A 16,012-nucleotide genomic window follows, 5' to 3' on the forward strand; every position below is an offset into this window, starting at 1 on the left:
GGCATACGTGATGTCGGTAATCAAGCTCCTGACAAACATACCTAAGTGTATCTTGGGTAACAGTCTCTAGCAGATTACTATTTATTTCCTTTTTTTATACAAACTATCTAAACGATAAACGATATTGTGTATAGTAATTAAAAATATTCAAAGGATGTTAAGAGCCTGCAGCTTGTACAAATGCTGCAGCGAGGCTTTTAACTAAGACAAGAAAGTTGGATCACATTACCCCGATTTTAGCTAACCTGCATAAGCTCCCTGTTAGCTTAAGATGTGATGTTAAGGTTCTGTTGGTATTATACAAAATCATGCATGGACTTGCTCCCGCTTATCTTTCAGATTTAATTTCCCCCTATGCTCCAGTCCGGAGCCTTCTCTCTGAAAATGCTGGTCTACTAATCCACTAGTTATCCAAGGAGCCAAGAGAGCCACAGGTTCGAGAGCTTTCTCCATTTGAGCCCCAATGTTGTGGAAAGCTCTGCCCCTTGAGATTCGATCTGCAACCTCAGCAGAACCTTTTAAATCTAGGTTTAAGCATACTTCTATTCTAAAGCTAATGAATGACCTATATTTGTAATAATAGTTTGTGGTTTGCAAACATCTGTGGTTTGTGCAGCCCTTTGAGACTCATTGTGATTAAGGGCTATACAAATAAACATGACTTGACTTGACTTGATGTATAATTTAAACACTCTGTACATTATTCCATGCATGACACACACTGAACTGAATACAAAAAATGAGCACATTTGTTTAATGTGGGTGTTTTAATATTGGGGAAGACGGAGGGTCTTGTGTGTGACCATAAAGTTAGTTTCAGGCAATGTAAACAGTAATTACTATTACAGACACTGTTTATTGTTCGCGGATCGCTTAATTGTGTGAGTCCAAGTACTCGTTTCCATGGTTACCAATGGTAGGAAAAGCCTTCTGGTCTGACTCAGATACAGCACCTTCGTCATCTGGTCGTTGTTGTTTCTTAGTGCAAAGTGTCATGTGATATGAGGGATAAGGGTGGTTTTGAGATGAGTCAGCAGACCAGTGTATAGACCTGAAACATGCCAGCGCCTGCATTGACCAGCCGGCAGAAATGGGAAGCTGCGTCGTTGCTGTTATGCACTTTCAGGCCAAATTTCATCATGCTACCTATTGTTTTCTTTTATTGATGTTCACTATGTGTACTGTTACCACTTGTGAGGCCCCTTCTCACGTTTTTTTTTTTTCTTCACGCAGAGGTTTTGTGTTTTTCCTTGCTCGCATGTTAGTCTAAGATCAGGCGATGGTGTAATTGTAATCCTGTGCAGTCCTTTGAGAAATCTTGTGATTAAGGGCTATACAAATAAATGTGACTTGACTTAACTTCATCTTCTACTCGGGAGATGAGTCGGATGTTGGAATTGAAGGGCAGCGGCATACTTACAACTCATTGATTATTTAAACTCTAAAAAAGGATTTGGGGGAGAAAAGACGTCACAGCTATTTTTGGTCACGCCACTTTTCTAACGTTGTTTGCGTTCACTTGATTAAGTATGAGTAACGGCATCACAACACGAGGGAGGCCTTGGAACCAAAACAAAACAGTGTGGTGTCGGGAAACATTAGAGCTCCTTCTCCTAGCATTGACCTAAGAGTACAACATCGCTTTGGTTAAACTCACTCATCTAAAAACACTAGCCCGTCGAAATCATGTTTTCTGTTTTTTTATGATTTCCCTAAGTGTCAATTAACATTTTATGCTATGAGGCAAAAATGGCCAGTGATCCATGTCTTTCTCCTTTAAGCTCACTGATCAGTAGCCTGGCAGCCTTTTAGTGTCAACACTTGTAAAGGGAAACATGTACCTGTTTATCATTCGTCCAAATGCTCTGTTTGTTTGTACTTCAGACTATTTCGCATGGTCTGCTTTGAGGATGTTTTTTAAGTTTGCAATAACAAGGAAAAATCATTTAACTGCAAGTAGGTGCTGCTAAGAGCAGCAAAATTTTATATAATAGTTTATCATTTTAGTAGCGCGTGCCCTATACCTATACTGAATACTTTTGGGTACCTGTGATAAAATATGGTAGTCCCCGAGGCTTCAAAGTATTTTGGGTGATGCACTACTACAGGATGAGTTTGACACAGATGTGGCACTTCTATTTAGTAACTACAGGGGGCTGTCATGATGAAAAAAAAAGCGACAAACTCTGCATTGTTATACGCCAGAACAGTACTTTGCTTATCAATTATGCTCTGTGATGGCCCACGAGAGAAAAAAAATAGGTCATACCACACCCCCAATTCTTTGCCACAGCTATTGATAGCATCATTTCTCCCCCAAATCTTTTGGGGAAGTACAACATTTAAATAAACCTTGTATATAATTTAACCACTAGATGACGGGGTATTGTGTCGTGCAACTGAAAATGAGTGATGACGGCACAAGGAAGAGTATATGTTTTCGTCTCATGTTTTGCCAAGCCTGTTGAGTTTTTTTTTTTTTTTCGGGTATCAGTAGCAGCAAGATGGCGGATAATTATGGTTCCTCTCTCTAGGTGAGGGTTAAGTTATGCAAAACGAGTAATAAAAAAAAAATGCATGTTTAATGTATTTTAACGTTCATGTGTTTTTGCCTGTTATTTAATGAGATGTATGAGATTTTTGTAATCAATTGATTTTTTTTATGATGACTAGGAAGCGCTAAATTATAAATTATATGTATTATATATATAAATTATATATATATAATATATAAATGTATATATAAATTTACATTATATATATAGTATATATAGTCAGTTGTGGTCACGCACCGCAACTACAAACCTTTTTCCAATTTATACTAATAGAACCTGTTCCCTGACTTAGTTTTCTCAATGGAAGCGTCTTGATGGAATGAAAATAGGGTTTTTTTTTTAGGTCTCCTCAATTGGCTTAAAAAAAATGTCCTTAATATCACTCTGTGATCTTGCCGTTTTTTCAAAAGTTTACATACACTTGTGAAGAACATGTCATGGCTCTCTTGAGTTTCTAGTTATTTCTACTAGATTTTTCTCTCACAGAGTGATTGGAACAAAATGTTCTTTTTCACAAAAACATTCATGAGGATGTTTGGTTCCTTGATTACCTTATTATGGGTTAACAGAAAAAGTGACCATATAGGTCGAATATATACATACAGCAACACAAATTACCAATTTACAAAGTTGTGTCAGTGAAATGAGTTTCTTAGCATGGTCAAGAAAGTCACTTGGAGCCATTTCAAAGCAGCTGCAAGTCCTAAGAGCAACAGTGCAAACAATTGTTTGTAAGTATAAAGTGCATTGTCACTGCCACGATCAGGAAGAAAGCGCAAGCTATCACCTGCTGCCTGGAGAAAATTGGTTAGGAGGGTGAAGATTTAACTGAGAATCACCAAAAAGCAGATCTGCCAAGAATTAATAGCTGTTGGAAAACAGGTGTCAGTGTCCACAGTCAAACATGTTTTGCATCTCCATGGACTGAGAGGCTGCCGTTCAAGAAGGAAGCCCTTGCTCCAAAGGCTCGACTTAAGTTTGCTCCTGATCACATGGACAAAGATAAGACCTTCTGGAGGAAAGTTCTGTGATCAGACAAAACAAAAATCGAGGCACAATGTCCAGCAATATGTTTGGAGGAGAAAGGGTGAGGCCTTTGATCCCAAGTACATCATGTCTACCGTCAAGCACGGTGGTGGTAGTATTATGCTGTGGGGCTTTTTTTGCTGCCAATGGAACCGGTGCTTTACAGAGAGTAAATTGCATTGCGAAAAAAAGAGAATAACCTTCAAATTATATATTTTATATATATATATATATATATATATATATATATATATATATATGTTTATAAAGATCAGTTGGAAGCTAAGTAAGGAGAAAAGTAGGAGAAACATATCTAAATGGTGGTGTTAATGCAACGTGATGGTTTTAACCATTGTTAACCGCCAAAGAAGAAAAGTGATGTTTTAAGTTGAAATGTTCTGTTTTTATTTCAAGCCCAACCAGGACCATGATAGTCAGTTTTTCACCACATTGTTCAACCAGTTCTTCACCACAATGTTTTAATTCTTGTTACAGATTTGATCAAATGCCTTTGAGGTTCTACAATTAGTTCACCTAAATATATAGGACAAAATATACACACACTGATTGAAATACAAATAGCTCATATGCCAGCTGGCTGCAAAGAAATATCGACTCTGTTTCACTTCCTTATTCAAGAAGTGGAACAGTTATGAAGCTCACATTTTCAATGAAGCTTGTGACTCACGTGTAGACAAAGGAGGCTCCTCAAAATAAAAAGAAGACTGGGAAATTGCGAGTAGAGGTAAAGCAGACAGTCAACACATGTAGGTCACCATATTAACTACACATGTAAAAACTCTGCCAGGACATTAAAGAGGTATAGTAGCCACAATTCTTCACTCACAAACTACTACTACAGATTGTGATGATTCCGGTGATTGAAAAACATTTCAAAACACAGATCTATAAAACGTTTGGTTGTGCGAACAGAACAGGCATTTGTCGGCCACGGGCTAGATGGTCCTTTCATCCAAAACACCTACATCTGATCCTTTAAAACAATGTTTCTCAACTTGTGGGTTGTGACCAGTGAGCAAAAAGTGGGTCACGGGATGGTTTTTAGTGGGTCACAGGCCTTTGCCATGGCAAAAATGTTCTAAGAAAAAATAGATAAATAACCTATTTAACTCTTTAACAGAATATGGTGATAATGCCCTGCAAAAATGAGGTGACACCCGATACAAAAGAAAATGGTAAAAAATATTTTCACATGTTGAGCATTGCAAAATCCAGATACTGCAATCTGTTTGTTGTGGTTAATGGACACTTGAAACCCCTGTGTTATGATAAAACCCACCAAGTGGAACTCCCTGATCTTTAACATGCACTCTGCCAGTAATAGGTGACCTGAGATAGTGTCTTGCATGACACAAATTTGCTCTTTCAAGAGTCGACTGGTGATAATGGATCGTGGTCACAACATTGCATTTCATTTTATGCGTGCTGTTCTGGCCCACTGTCGACAAAATCTTCTCGCAGCAGTTAGCTAATAGGGATAACGCAATTGACATTGTGGAAGACAGAACATTAGAGGAAACACAAGGCCGAACAAAAATGTTGCACTTTTTCATTTCCTGCTTGTGCATGTTGAGTGTGCTAAAAATAGCATTTAGGATTTGTCAATGGATCTAAATGAACATTGAAGAGAGTGTTATTCCTTGAGGTCTCATTATCTTGCTGTTCATTTTGTTTTTTTAAAAAAGGTAAAACATACATATTCTACTCTATTTATTATAAACTGCTTTTTATTAATTAATAAATAATGTTTTTCACCTTGATTTGGGCTGAGTCTAATTGTTAGGTTGGGATTGTCAGACCAGTTCTTGTCTCATCAAAACCGATAGCAGCGTCAGCCATGCAAGGCAACTACCTGCATGGGACAATTATTTCCTGTATGCTACACATCGACTACAAACCCACTTCCAATTTGTACTAATAGAACCTGTTCCCTGACCTAGTTTTCTCAATGAAAGCCTCTTGATGAAATGAAAATAGGGTTCGTTTTAGGTCTTCTCAATCTGCTTAGAAAGCATGTCCTTAATACCACTCTGGTCTTGCCGTGTTTTCAGTTTCTGAGACCAGCACTACCCTCAAATATATTTGATCAATCTCTCGAGCGACAAAAGCTTCACATAAAAAAAATACTTAAAAGCCAAGAAGCATCTCTTCGCATCCGCCGTTATTTGCTTTTAAAGGGATCAGAAGAAAACACACGCTGAGTTCCGAATGAGATTTCCTGCCAATGTGACTGAGCCCGAAATACCTTTGATGAACATCAAGAGGTAAAAAGAAATTTCAGGTTTTATTAGGTGAAGAGTTGGTGACAAATGAGGTGCCTGCATGCAGATAGCCGCAAGTAATCTCAGGCAGGACTTCAGCCTGAAGAAAACGTGCGCACAAACGTATATAGAAGGAGAAAAAATAAATAATTGTTGTTCGTTACTGTTTTGTTTAGACTTAGGCAAATATGTATGTAACTTTTTTTATAGAAGACATAATAGAGGCATAGTAACTACAGAGGGAGTCAATTTCAAACTTACATTTAGAACAAAAAATATGTAAGACGGGGAATGTCCAGCCACAATAGAGTTGAAACATTTAACATGATAACGGCAGGATTGGTTAGTAACGGAATACATGTAAGGGTGTTACGTAATCAGGATACCAAAAAAAAACTGTTATCAAATTACAGGTATATTTTGTAAAAATACGGATTGCTCTTACGGCCATACTACCCTTAACACGCCTGATCTTGTCCGATCTCAGAAGTGATGCAGGGTCGGGCCTGGTTAGTACTTGGATTGGAGACAGCCTGGGAATAGCAGGTGCTGTATTCTTCTGCGACTGACTCGCAACCACTGGCCAAAGATGGCGACCCTACTGAGGGTAAGTGGTGAAGATAATGGATGGATGGATTACTTTACAGGATTATCATTTTTATTTGAAACCATTTTATGTTGCCCACTACAGTGGGCAATATCAGAGTCCAGTGTGCATTAGTTTGAATTATTTTCCCCATTTGAATTAGCTTTGTTTACATTTGTGCATGTCCTATATATATATATATATATATATATACATCACATACACACACACGCAGCACACTGGGTGCCTGCCTACAAAAAACGACTTTATGACCAAAAATGTCGCAAAAACAGAAAAGTGCCTTGTTATTTAACTGCAACAATAAATGGAATGATGAATGCAATGTCTTGGAGCATCTACCCTCTTCCACAGCATTCTGTCAAGCATCCATCCATTCATTCACTTCATGCACTCATTCACGTCTGTCTTATGTTTACAGATACATTATGCACTCATTGATGAATTGTGTCTATCATAATATCAATTACTGACACCAAAGAGGCAGGGAGGGATAACAAGAAGTCCCATAGTGTGTTGAAAATGTAGAACACTGTGTGTTTTAAACAATATAGGGTTCTTGATATGCTCGTAATGGGATGGAAACAAAGCATATTTTCTCCGCCGTTTTCGCTCAATACACTATATTGCTTGGTTAAAATGCGAGCACTTTTTTGTCGAAGTAAGAACAACTACCGGATCTTGGTATACTCTCTTTTTCAAGGTCATATTGATCTTTTATCTGAACCAAAACTTTGTTGTTTTTTTTAATTGAGTTTATTTTGTCTTTTATTAGCATATCTTGTTTCGGAGTAAGCCAAACGTAATCCCAAAGTAATCCAGTTACATTACTTTGATATTATAGTATTCAGATAACGTTACTGATTTCATTTTTTAAAGTCATCCTCCCAACCATGGATAACAGTGAGACTAGCTACAGCTGGTTGACTTGACCGATAGATCCTATTGGTGAAACTGAAGTGGTTAGACAGGGAGCTTGTCGTAGTCAACTGGACTTTTTTTATGATTTCAGTTATTACTTATGTTTATCGTTGACAATGACTGTTTATTGTCTGTTGATACCCTTGCAACATCCATTGCAGCCTGGTCATCCTCTAAGGGGAGTTACCTCATGTGCAACATCTTCTCAAGGTTTCTTGATGCTAGGGTTTTTGTTTTTGTTTTTCCCGTGATGCCGGTTCTAGAAGACGGCAGGCATCAAATAAGAAGAAAATGTAAGACTCCCCGCAAACTTGTATCAGTTGTTCCCAAAGTATTTGATTGATGGAGCTTGAGCTGTACAATTTGAGTGTGGTCAGAATGATATGATGTAAAAGAACCAACCAAAAGTAGGCTGGCCACCCATGCTATGACATCACAAACTGGTGACACTGTTCGTATGAGGAAAATGCAGAGTGCTCATGTGAATGCACTCTACCCGGTAGCCTATGGCAACTATTGTAGGGGAAAAAAAGTATTTCAAAGTAAAGGCCATACAGTTCATAATATATGTTCAGTCTAAGCTGTTTTTTTTTCCAGAGGAACCTAGAGATGTCTATAACAGGCAATGTTTCATGATGAAGAAGAGCACCTTATAAATCAAGTGTACATCCATTTCAAGGTCACCGATCCCAGGTAATAGTCAATGACTCGAAAATATTCACCTAATGCATATATTTTTGTATTCTTCATTGAATGAGGTAAAACTCATTTGAGAACACGATTCTGAAAGTCAAACATCGTCAAGGACGTCAACAGCACAGAAAGGGTATGGCACAAAGAGAAGCTCAGCATTGCTAGCAACACGATTTTATACTATACAGAATATTTATTTTATTCGGATAGCCGTTGTTTTTTTCCCATTGACCTTTCATTCTTTGTATTCGTTACAAAAGGCTGACATCAACGACTGAGGACTCGAGTGGGTGGCTGGATTCCCCAAGGTAACTTTTTTTCTTTAACTTCCTGCTGACGATCGGCGCAATCAAGCCTTGACTAAGTCAATGGTACTGGACATACTGTATGCTTTTACATGCAAGGCTCTGTTCTGAGAGAGGCCATCAAATTCATATTAAATGACTCAATCTAACATCAGTGGGCTTGGTATGCCATATGCTGGAAAGAAAGTGAATTTTGTGGAAATCAATGTTTTTTCTGAGGAATCATACAGATATCTCACAACATTTGCTTTGGTTTACTACATCAAGTCAACTAGTTCATTGTACAGCGCCTATACACCTTTAACTCAACACTTCCTTTAAAAGCATAGAATTGTTGATACAATCAATCTACATATGGACTCATGACAAAACCAGAACGACGGTAAATATTTTCATGGTAAAAAAATCAGTGGTGGCTGTGCTCGAATTTCCTCGAATTGCCTTCAGCAGCGTCTTTATGTAACTCGTTTGGTTCAATACAATGCCACATACTGTTACCTTTTAGCACTATTTTGATAGTATGAAGATTCTGGTCTGATCCAGTTCCTTCTCAGCGTTCCTCGAAAACGACAGTACCTAATTTCAAGCAAAAGTAGTCGATGGAGCTGCTTCACAAGTGTTGTATTTTTTTGTTGCATGTATAACACGTCAAATGTTTCTAGTATTCCATAAATCACAGAGCAGCTTTGCATTTACAGTTAATATGTGAAAGAAATCCTGATACAAACAATCTTACTGCATTGACAGAAAATGTGGCTAATTTTAGGTATACGTTTTTTATTTTAAGGTACTTTACCTTGTTACACTGAGAGAATAGAAAAAAAATCTTCTTTCAAATAAGGATGGTAAATAATTTCTCATTTTGAATTACATTTTTGACCCACATTAGAGAAATAAATTACTCAATTGAGTAAAATGTTCCACTAAATGCTAAACAAGACAACTGAAGATGGTCTTTTGGCTGCAAAACATACATTATTTCCTAACTGGCAGAAAATACTGCTTATTTTAAGACAAATTGGTCTATTTGTTTGGAAAAGTACTTGTTTGCTTTTTAGGTAAACATATATAATTGATACTTGAAATAAGTAATATTGTCTTACTGACCAGACGGTAGATCACTTTGCTTTTGATATATAATTTATGTTCTAATCTTGGAAAAAATATTTCTTCAAATGGGCAAAATTATTTACCCTATGCCTGATATATTTTCTCCCAATTTAAAAATGATTTCATAAGATAAATGACAACATAAAATATCTAAAATATTATACATAAATCGAGTAAATTTAGCCACCAGAAGGGAGAAAGTATTATTTTATTGTAAGTCCAAAAAATAATTATTTAGAATAGATTTATTTGTTTTAGAATATTTTATCACAAACATGAGTCAAAATATCCTTAAAAAAGGTAAAATTGCATTACCTAAGAGATGGTCAAAAATGTTGCCAATTTGAAGAGATGTTTTCTTCTAACATAAGGAAAAAAATAACTTTTTAATGACCAGACCTTCTACCACCTGCTAGTTTATTTGGAATGTTGCTTATTTATCAACAAATATCCTAAATTAACGAGAAAAAAAATAGTTGTTTGGTTGTTGCCAAAAAACATGTAACCGAGATAAATTAAAACATTAAAAAAATGGGAGCCTGAGTGTGCAGGAGCAAAGGATGGAGTCAAAGACAAGGTAATGCTGATCGGCAACAGGTGAGGATGATTGATGGGCGGAACCAGGAAGCAAGGTGGCTGATGGGCAGGAAACAAAACAGTGCCACCCGAAGGCAACACATGCTGTCACATTAGTTCAAACATCTTCAAGAGACTGTTTTTAATATTTAGTGATTTCTTGTGATACATAAATCAACAACATTGATTTATAATTATCTTACCAATGTTAGATTTTATAAATATTCTTGGTCGAGAAATGTGTATTTCTTTTACATAGCGGGATCCATACCTGGTAGTCGCCGCCATGTTAATCTGGTATCTTTCTGCTATACTGTGCTCATTTGACACTCTGTTTTTTCTGCATTAGACAACACAGTGCCATTTAGTTTCTAAATATTACACAGTGTACTTGTAGAAAACTGTAATTAAAATTAGCGGAATGTTTTTTCCAATGAAGTAAGAATTTTTTACTATGTATTTGATATAAAAACTTTTCTTTCCCATATTCAAATAAAAATGTAAGGAATTAAGAATTGATTGTTTTTACTGGACACTTTAGAACCTAACTGTATGTAAATAATAATAATAATAATAATAATAATAATAATAATTTCCTTGTATTGTCATTCTGTGTAACAATGTACACAGAACGAAATGTCGATTGCACCTGACCCGTTGTAGCGAGCCGATGCAGCCGCAGCCAACAGAGGGCGCCGCCGACCACTTTTTAAGTCTTAGGAATGACTCGGCCGGGGCGCGAATCACCGACCTCACAGTCTCAAAGCGGGCGCCTTACCATCTAGGCTACTGAGCTGGTATAATAATAATTTCCTTGTATTGTCATTCTGTGTAACAATGTACACAGAACGAAATGTCGATTGCACCTGACCCGTTGTAGCGAGCCGATGCAGCCGCAGCCAACAGAGGGCGCCGCCGACCACTTTTTAAGTCTTAGATATGACTCGGCCGGGGCGCGAACCACCGACCTCCCAGTCTCAAAGCGGGCGCCTTACCATCTAGGCTACTGAGCTGGTACTCTAAAACAGGGGTCTCCAACCTTTTTCAAGCTGAAAGCTACTTTTTCTAATCAGTTAGTGTAATAGATACCCAGTTTGATTTGCATTTCTAAAATAACATATGTCTTGTAATTACTATTTTTTACTACATTATTACAAGGTTAATTATTGGAAGTACAGACGCTCCCCTACTTGCGACCATTCCAATTCCGTAAAACGGTAGATACCAACATATTTTTTCGGGATGTCAAAAAATATCCAGATATTGCTGTAAGTTAGATTGTGTATTGTGTGCACCTTTTTCAGAGTACAGGACATTACTGTAGTGCTTCTTCCCGCCGCTACCGGCGTGTTGTGGCGCTGTAAGAGGTCACCCAGCATCCACTCAGAAGTAAAAAAAAATCCGCTTTCTCTTCCTAGTTCGTGTGTCAACATTCTATACTGTCTATGTCTATACTATCTCCAGCGTGCCAAGAACTTTGAGATTTTTATTGTTTAATATCTCGTGCATCCGTTCAATACGGTCGGTGTAAAGTGTAAAGAGGCGAGCCGTTTCTTTTGAAATAAAAGTGGGAATAAGAAAGCTTGAGAGGGTTGGGAAAATAGTCAAAACACTTTTTTTTGGACACTTTTTACCACTGAGGAGGACCTCTTGAAGCCCATCTTCCAAAGGTAACTTAAACTTAACTTTATCTATTTTTATAGAGCATATTGTTTTATGAAATGTTTATTTAAACAAACCTTAAACATCCAAAATACAACACTGAAGACATTTACGAACGAATTCAACTTACGAATGAACTCGTTCGTAAGTAGGGCATCGTCTGTAACGTAATTAGACCTAGTCAAACTCTTTAATAAATTCTTTCACTGGAAAATCACAATGACCCAGCACTGGTGAAGGATTTTCAGAACAGGTTCAAGGGCGACTCGTTGGAGAGCCCTATTCTAATATGTTTTTATCAAAAATGAATGTATTTAAAACATGAGAAAAATAATGTATAAAATGATAAATATGCTAAAAACTGATTAGATTTCTGCTACAATAAATTGTTAACACTGACCAAATTGCTTTTTCAGTGCTTCAAAAGATGTGAGGTTGTTTCCGGGGACATGTTAGGGAAAGCGGGTTCAAAACCAACGGCTTTATTTTATTATTTTATCATTCGACAGACGTTTCCAGGCACTCTTAAGAGATGTCCTCCTTCTTTCGGTGACTTCATCATGAGCCTCAGTCCCATTCCCGTGCTCTGATTGGCTGCAAGGTCTGATGACACATCGGAGTCTGGCGGGGGCAAACGCTATAAAGCTTTCTGTCCTTGCAGAGTTCAGACACAATCTGACGTTGCAAGGATTTGTACCCGCTGCTCAAGATAGGACAGACAAACCTCAGCTGCGCTCTGCTAGTATGTGTAAAGGACTCGCATCCATGCCTACCTGCTGCTTGGAAAGGTATGGAAAGCTCCTCAGATCTTCGCAAGGTGTTTGTTAATGGATTGGTCCAGCAGTCTAATGAATTATTCGTGCTGTTTTAGCTCGCCATTCAAGGTCAAATTCCAAATGAGATGCAGCATCTGAATTTTCTCTCTGCAGGGCCAAAGAACTAAAAGCAAGGCTGGGAAGCATTTGGCAGAAATCTGAGTGGCCTGTTTTCTTCTGCAAAATGGGAAAAAACAAGTAAGCTCCAATTTCACAAGTCTTTTTTCCCCTCATGAATTCTTCCGATGTGAGTCCTTACAATGCCATGTTTGTTGTAGGCCAACCCTGGAGGAATGCTTGAGGTGGAAAGGATCATTTGAGCAACTGTTGTCTAGCAAATGTAAGTACTTCATTGTGTGGAAGGGAAAGTGTCTGGGGGGAGGGGGGCTCTCTCCTGCAGCTGCAGCAAGCATTTCTTCTTCCTTCCTTTACTAATGTCATTCATTTTGTGCCCACAGATGGACTGTGCGCTTTCACCGCCTTCCTGATATCAGAATTCAGCGAAGAGAACATTGCGTTCTACTTTGCATGTGAAGAATACAGGAGCACCAAATCTCTTGCAAAACTACCTGCCAAAGCCCAGAAAATATATAACGAATTCATCAGCAGTGACGCTCCCCGGGAGGTAATTGAAATGCTCGGCATTGTAATTTTAGGTTGCCATCATAATGCGTGCAAGCATGCAATACAAACTGTACTCATATCTATAGTGCCAAAAAATATTTAACTTTATGGCATGTATTACACGTTAAAGTGAATCATCTTTTCAAAAGGACGATATTGTACTGACCTTTTCATTGTAATTTAATTATTGGGATACTTATATTTTATACACTGCAACATAAATTCCCCCTAAGGAAATTAGTCTGAGATACAATAGCTTTTTGGGGATTGATTTGCTCATTATAAGTATTATTTTCTAATCTTGATAAAATATACTTTTTTTAATAAGGAGAAATCTCTCTCACCTGCTAGATAAGACTTTTTTTCTATTTTATTAGAAAAATATATATATAAAGTGACCTGAAATACAAGAATTATATACTTAAAATGGGATTTCTTTGTAATGTTGAGTATAATTTCGTTAACGATCTCAAAATATGTCAAATTACCATTGATTTGATCCATTTTAATTCAGTACAATCACAACGCATTCACCGCTAGGCCTGCATAAAATATATATTTGATGTTCATATTTGTCACTGGCAGTCAATAATATAATTATATTAAAAAATAGTTTTGCTCATTTGAGTTATAGTTCTTGTCTTGTACATTTTATCTTGTTTATTTAAAATAAAAATAAAAAATAAAAAACTAATATACAATAAGCAAACTTGTCCTACCAGAGATTAGAAATAAGAAAAATACTTAAAGGGACATTGTATTATTTAACGCTGCCTGGTGGTCAAAAAAATGATTCAAATAAAAATGATACAAAAAGCAAAAATGCAATAAGGATCATATAAATGTGCATTTTTTTAAATACTCTTGGAAATAGATGAATAAATGAGTATTTATTTTACATAACATGAGGCTCACATAGAGGGAGATCTCATGATTGTCCACCATCTTGCTGCCACGGGTTGAAAAATAAAAACCTTGGGAAAGTCTGGGCAAAACAATAGGAAAAAAATCTGTGATTTGGTCACTTTGACTTGCCGTAGTTTGTACTCTTGTTTGCTCCTTTTCAGTTGATCTACACCATACAGCACATTTTGAGTCAAATGCTACACACTTTAAAATTAGAAAAACGAATTACAATTCGCTAGATGAGAAAATCCTGTACTTGTCTTCGGTTTCACTGTTTGTCTTAATAGAAAAAAACATTATATTTAAGAATTCAAAAAGTTACCTATTAACCAAATTTTCAACCAATTGGGGAATAATGTATCGTTAAATGAGTGAGGAAAAAAAATGAATTTTCAAGAATTGGACTCAATTGTCTCACCTTGCCATTTTATTTTCAGATCAACATTGACCACGAAACTCGTGACCTGACCAAAGCTTACATGCATTCGCCGTCGCCGCACTGCTTCGACCAAGCCCAGCACAGAATTTACATGCTTATGGCCAAAGACTGCTACCCGCGATTTCTGCGTTCCCCGGCTTTCAGGGACATGCTCAGTCAAGCCAAACCCAGCACTAAGACCCCAAAACGCCCATGAACCCTCATTGACTGTTCCACAGAAAGGCCAAGAAGTGTCCCACAAAAAAACAACCCCTGGAAAACGTGGAAAGTTGGGATTTTCAACTCTACCGGAAGTAGTTTGGAGAGTCACGGGTTAACACAAGACCACAGAAGCTAGTGAGAAACACTAAGCACTTTTGTTTTTGTCTAATGGCAAACGTTTGTGTTTGTAATGTCTGTCAAAGTCCACCACTGAATTTAATATGACTCTCATATTTATGTTTATACTGTGTAGTATTGTGCATTTTTACAAAATGAAGGCTGTGCAATATATTATATTGATATTTATACAAAAGGTTGTATTTTTACATGACAGCAAATAAACTTGAGAATATAGTTGAAATGGTGTGCTTAATTATTTTCATCTATCAATCAGTGAGTCAATGAATTATTTAATGACCCACTCAAATATATATATAAGGAAATGTATGTAATTTGGAACCGTATTACTCTATGCCTCCATCTCCTGGCCTAAAGTCATGATTGCAGACTCGGTCAGCTCATTCATGATGCGAGTGTGAGTATGTGCGTTTATTGGACGCACTCAAATAAACGTGTTTTTTTTTTTGGTTTTCGTTTTTCTTGGTGTTTGGACTATACAATAGGCAGATATTTTCTTACTTTCAATATCTTAATGCTGACAAATAGAGATAAAAAAGAACGTACAGGGATGTCACTCTCCAGCACTCAATTCAGCCTCTATACCTCATACCTAATTCGAAGCGGAACACTAAGTAAGAAAAGCAGATTAGGGCAAAGGACTCTTTGAACTCAGCTGGCCATTGTTAACAAATCAATAGAGAAAATATTTAACTTTAAACTTTTTAAGGACACCTCAAACGACGTACGTCTTTAAAGAGATCCACATTGGGAGCCCAAACTGATTTTCATTGAATGAAAAGATAGAAAATAGGTAGATATAAAGGTCTACAAAAGAAAGACATTCAATTAGAAATGAAAAAAAAATAAGATCCAGCATGCCACCAGCCTCTTGAGGGCACCAGTCCACAATTGACCATAGGACCCTTAACCGCACCCCACCTCCCATATCCCCCACCCACACTTGAGGCTCATTAACACTGCTTCATATAATGACTGTGCCGACAGCAGAAAGCGTAGGATATTTGCTTTACATGTTTTTACTGACTTTGCTTATTGCCTGTTTGTGCCCCACTCAAGACTTTTTTATATCCTGCAATCAGTGAGTTTGCCAGGGACTCTATTTTGTGTTTATTGTTTCTCCCATCCTCCCAAGTGTGGAGTCTCTTTTGTTAA

The 16,012-nt window shown here is 37.2% G+C and overlaps 1 protein-coding gene and 1 pseudogene across 1 annotated transcript; both read left to right on the plus strand.

The window, feature by feature from the left end:
* The first annotated feature begins 6,302 nt into the window (after window positions 1-6,302).
* On the plus strand, window positions 6,303-6,421 carry LOC148355031 (5S ribosomal RNA; annotated as a pseudogene).
* Window positions 6,422-12,383: 5,962 nt separating this feature from the next.
* Window positions 12,384-15,080, plus strand: LOC148355032 (regulator of G protein signaling 5-like). The gene is made up of 5 exons (XM_088349158.1): window positions 12,384-12,522; window positions 12,664-12,747; window positions 12,828-12,889; window positions 13,008-13,174; window positions 14,517-15,080. The coding sequence occupies exons 1-5, from the start codon at window positions 12,479-12,481 to the stop codon at window positions 14,712-14,714; spliced, it is 555 nt and encodes a 184-aa protein (XP_088205284.1). The 5' UTR covers window positions 12,384-12,478; the 3' UTR covers window positions 14,715-15,080.
* Window positions 15,081-16,012: the final 932 nt, after the last annotated feature.

Source organism: Urocampus carinirostris, chromosome 12 (assembly GCF_059441175.1).
Source record: "Urocampus carinirostris isolate Australia breed hairy pipefish chromosome 12, RoL_Ucar_1.0, whole genome shotgun sequence".
NCBI classification, from domain to species: domain Eukaryota; kingdom Metazoa; phylum Chordata; class Actinopteri; order Syngnathiformes; family Syngnathidae; genus Urocampus; species Urocampus carinirostris.

Coding starts and splice junctions, on each gene's coding strand:
- LOC148355032 (XM_088349158.1), top strand. CDS start 12,479: ATGTGTAAAGGACTCGCATCCATGCCTACCTGCTGCTTGGAAAG. Junction 12,523..12,663: donor CCTACCTGCTGCTTGGAAAG/GTATGGAAAGCT, acceptor TTCTCTCTGCAG/GGCCAAAGAACTAAAAGCAA. Junction 12,890..13,007: donor GCAACTGTTGTCTAGCAAAT/GTAAGTACTTCA, acceptor TTGTGCCCACAG/ATGGACTGTGCGCTTTCACC.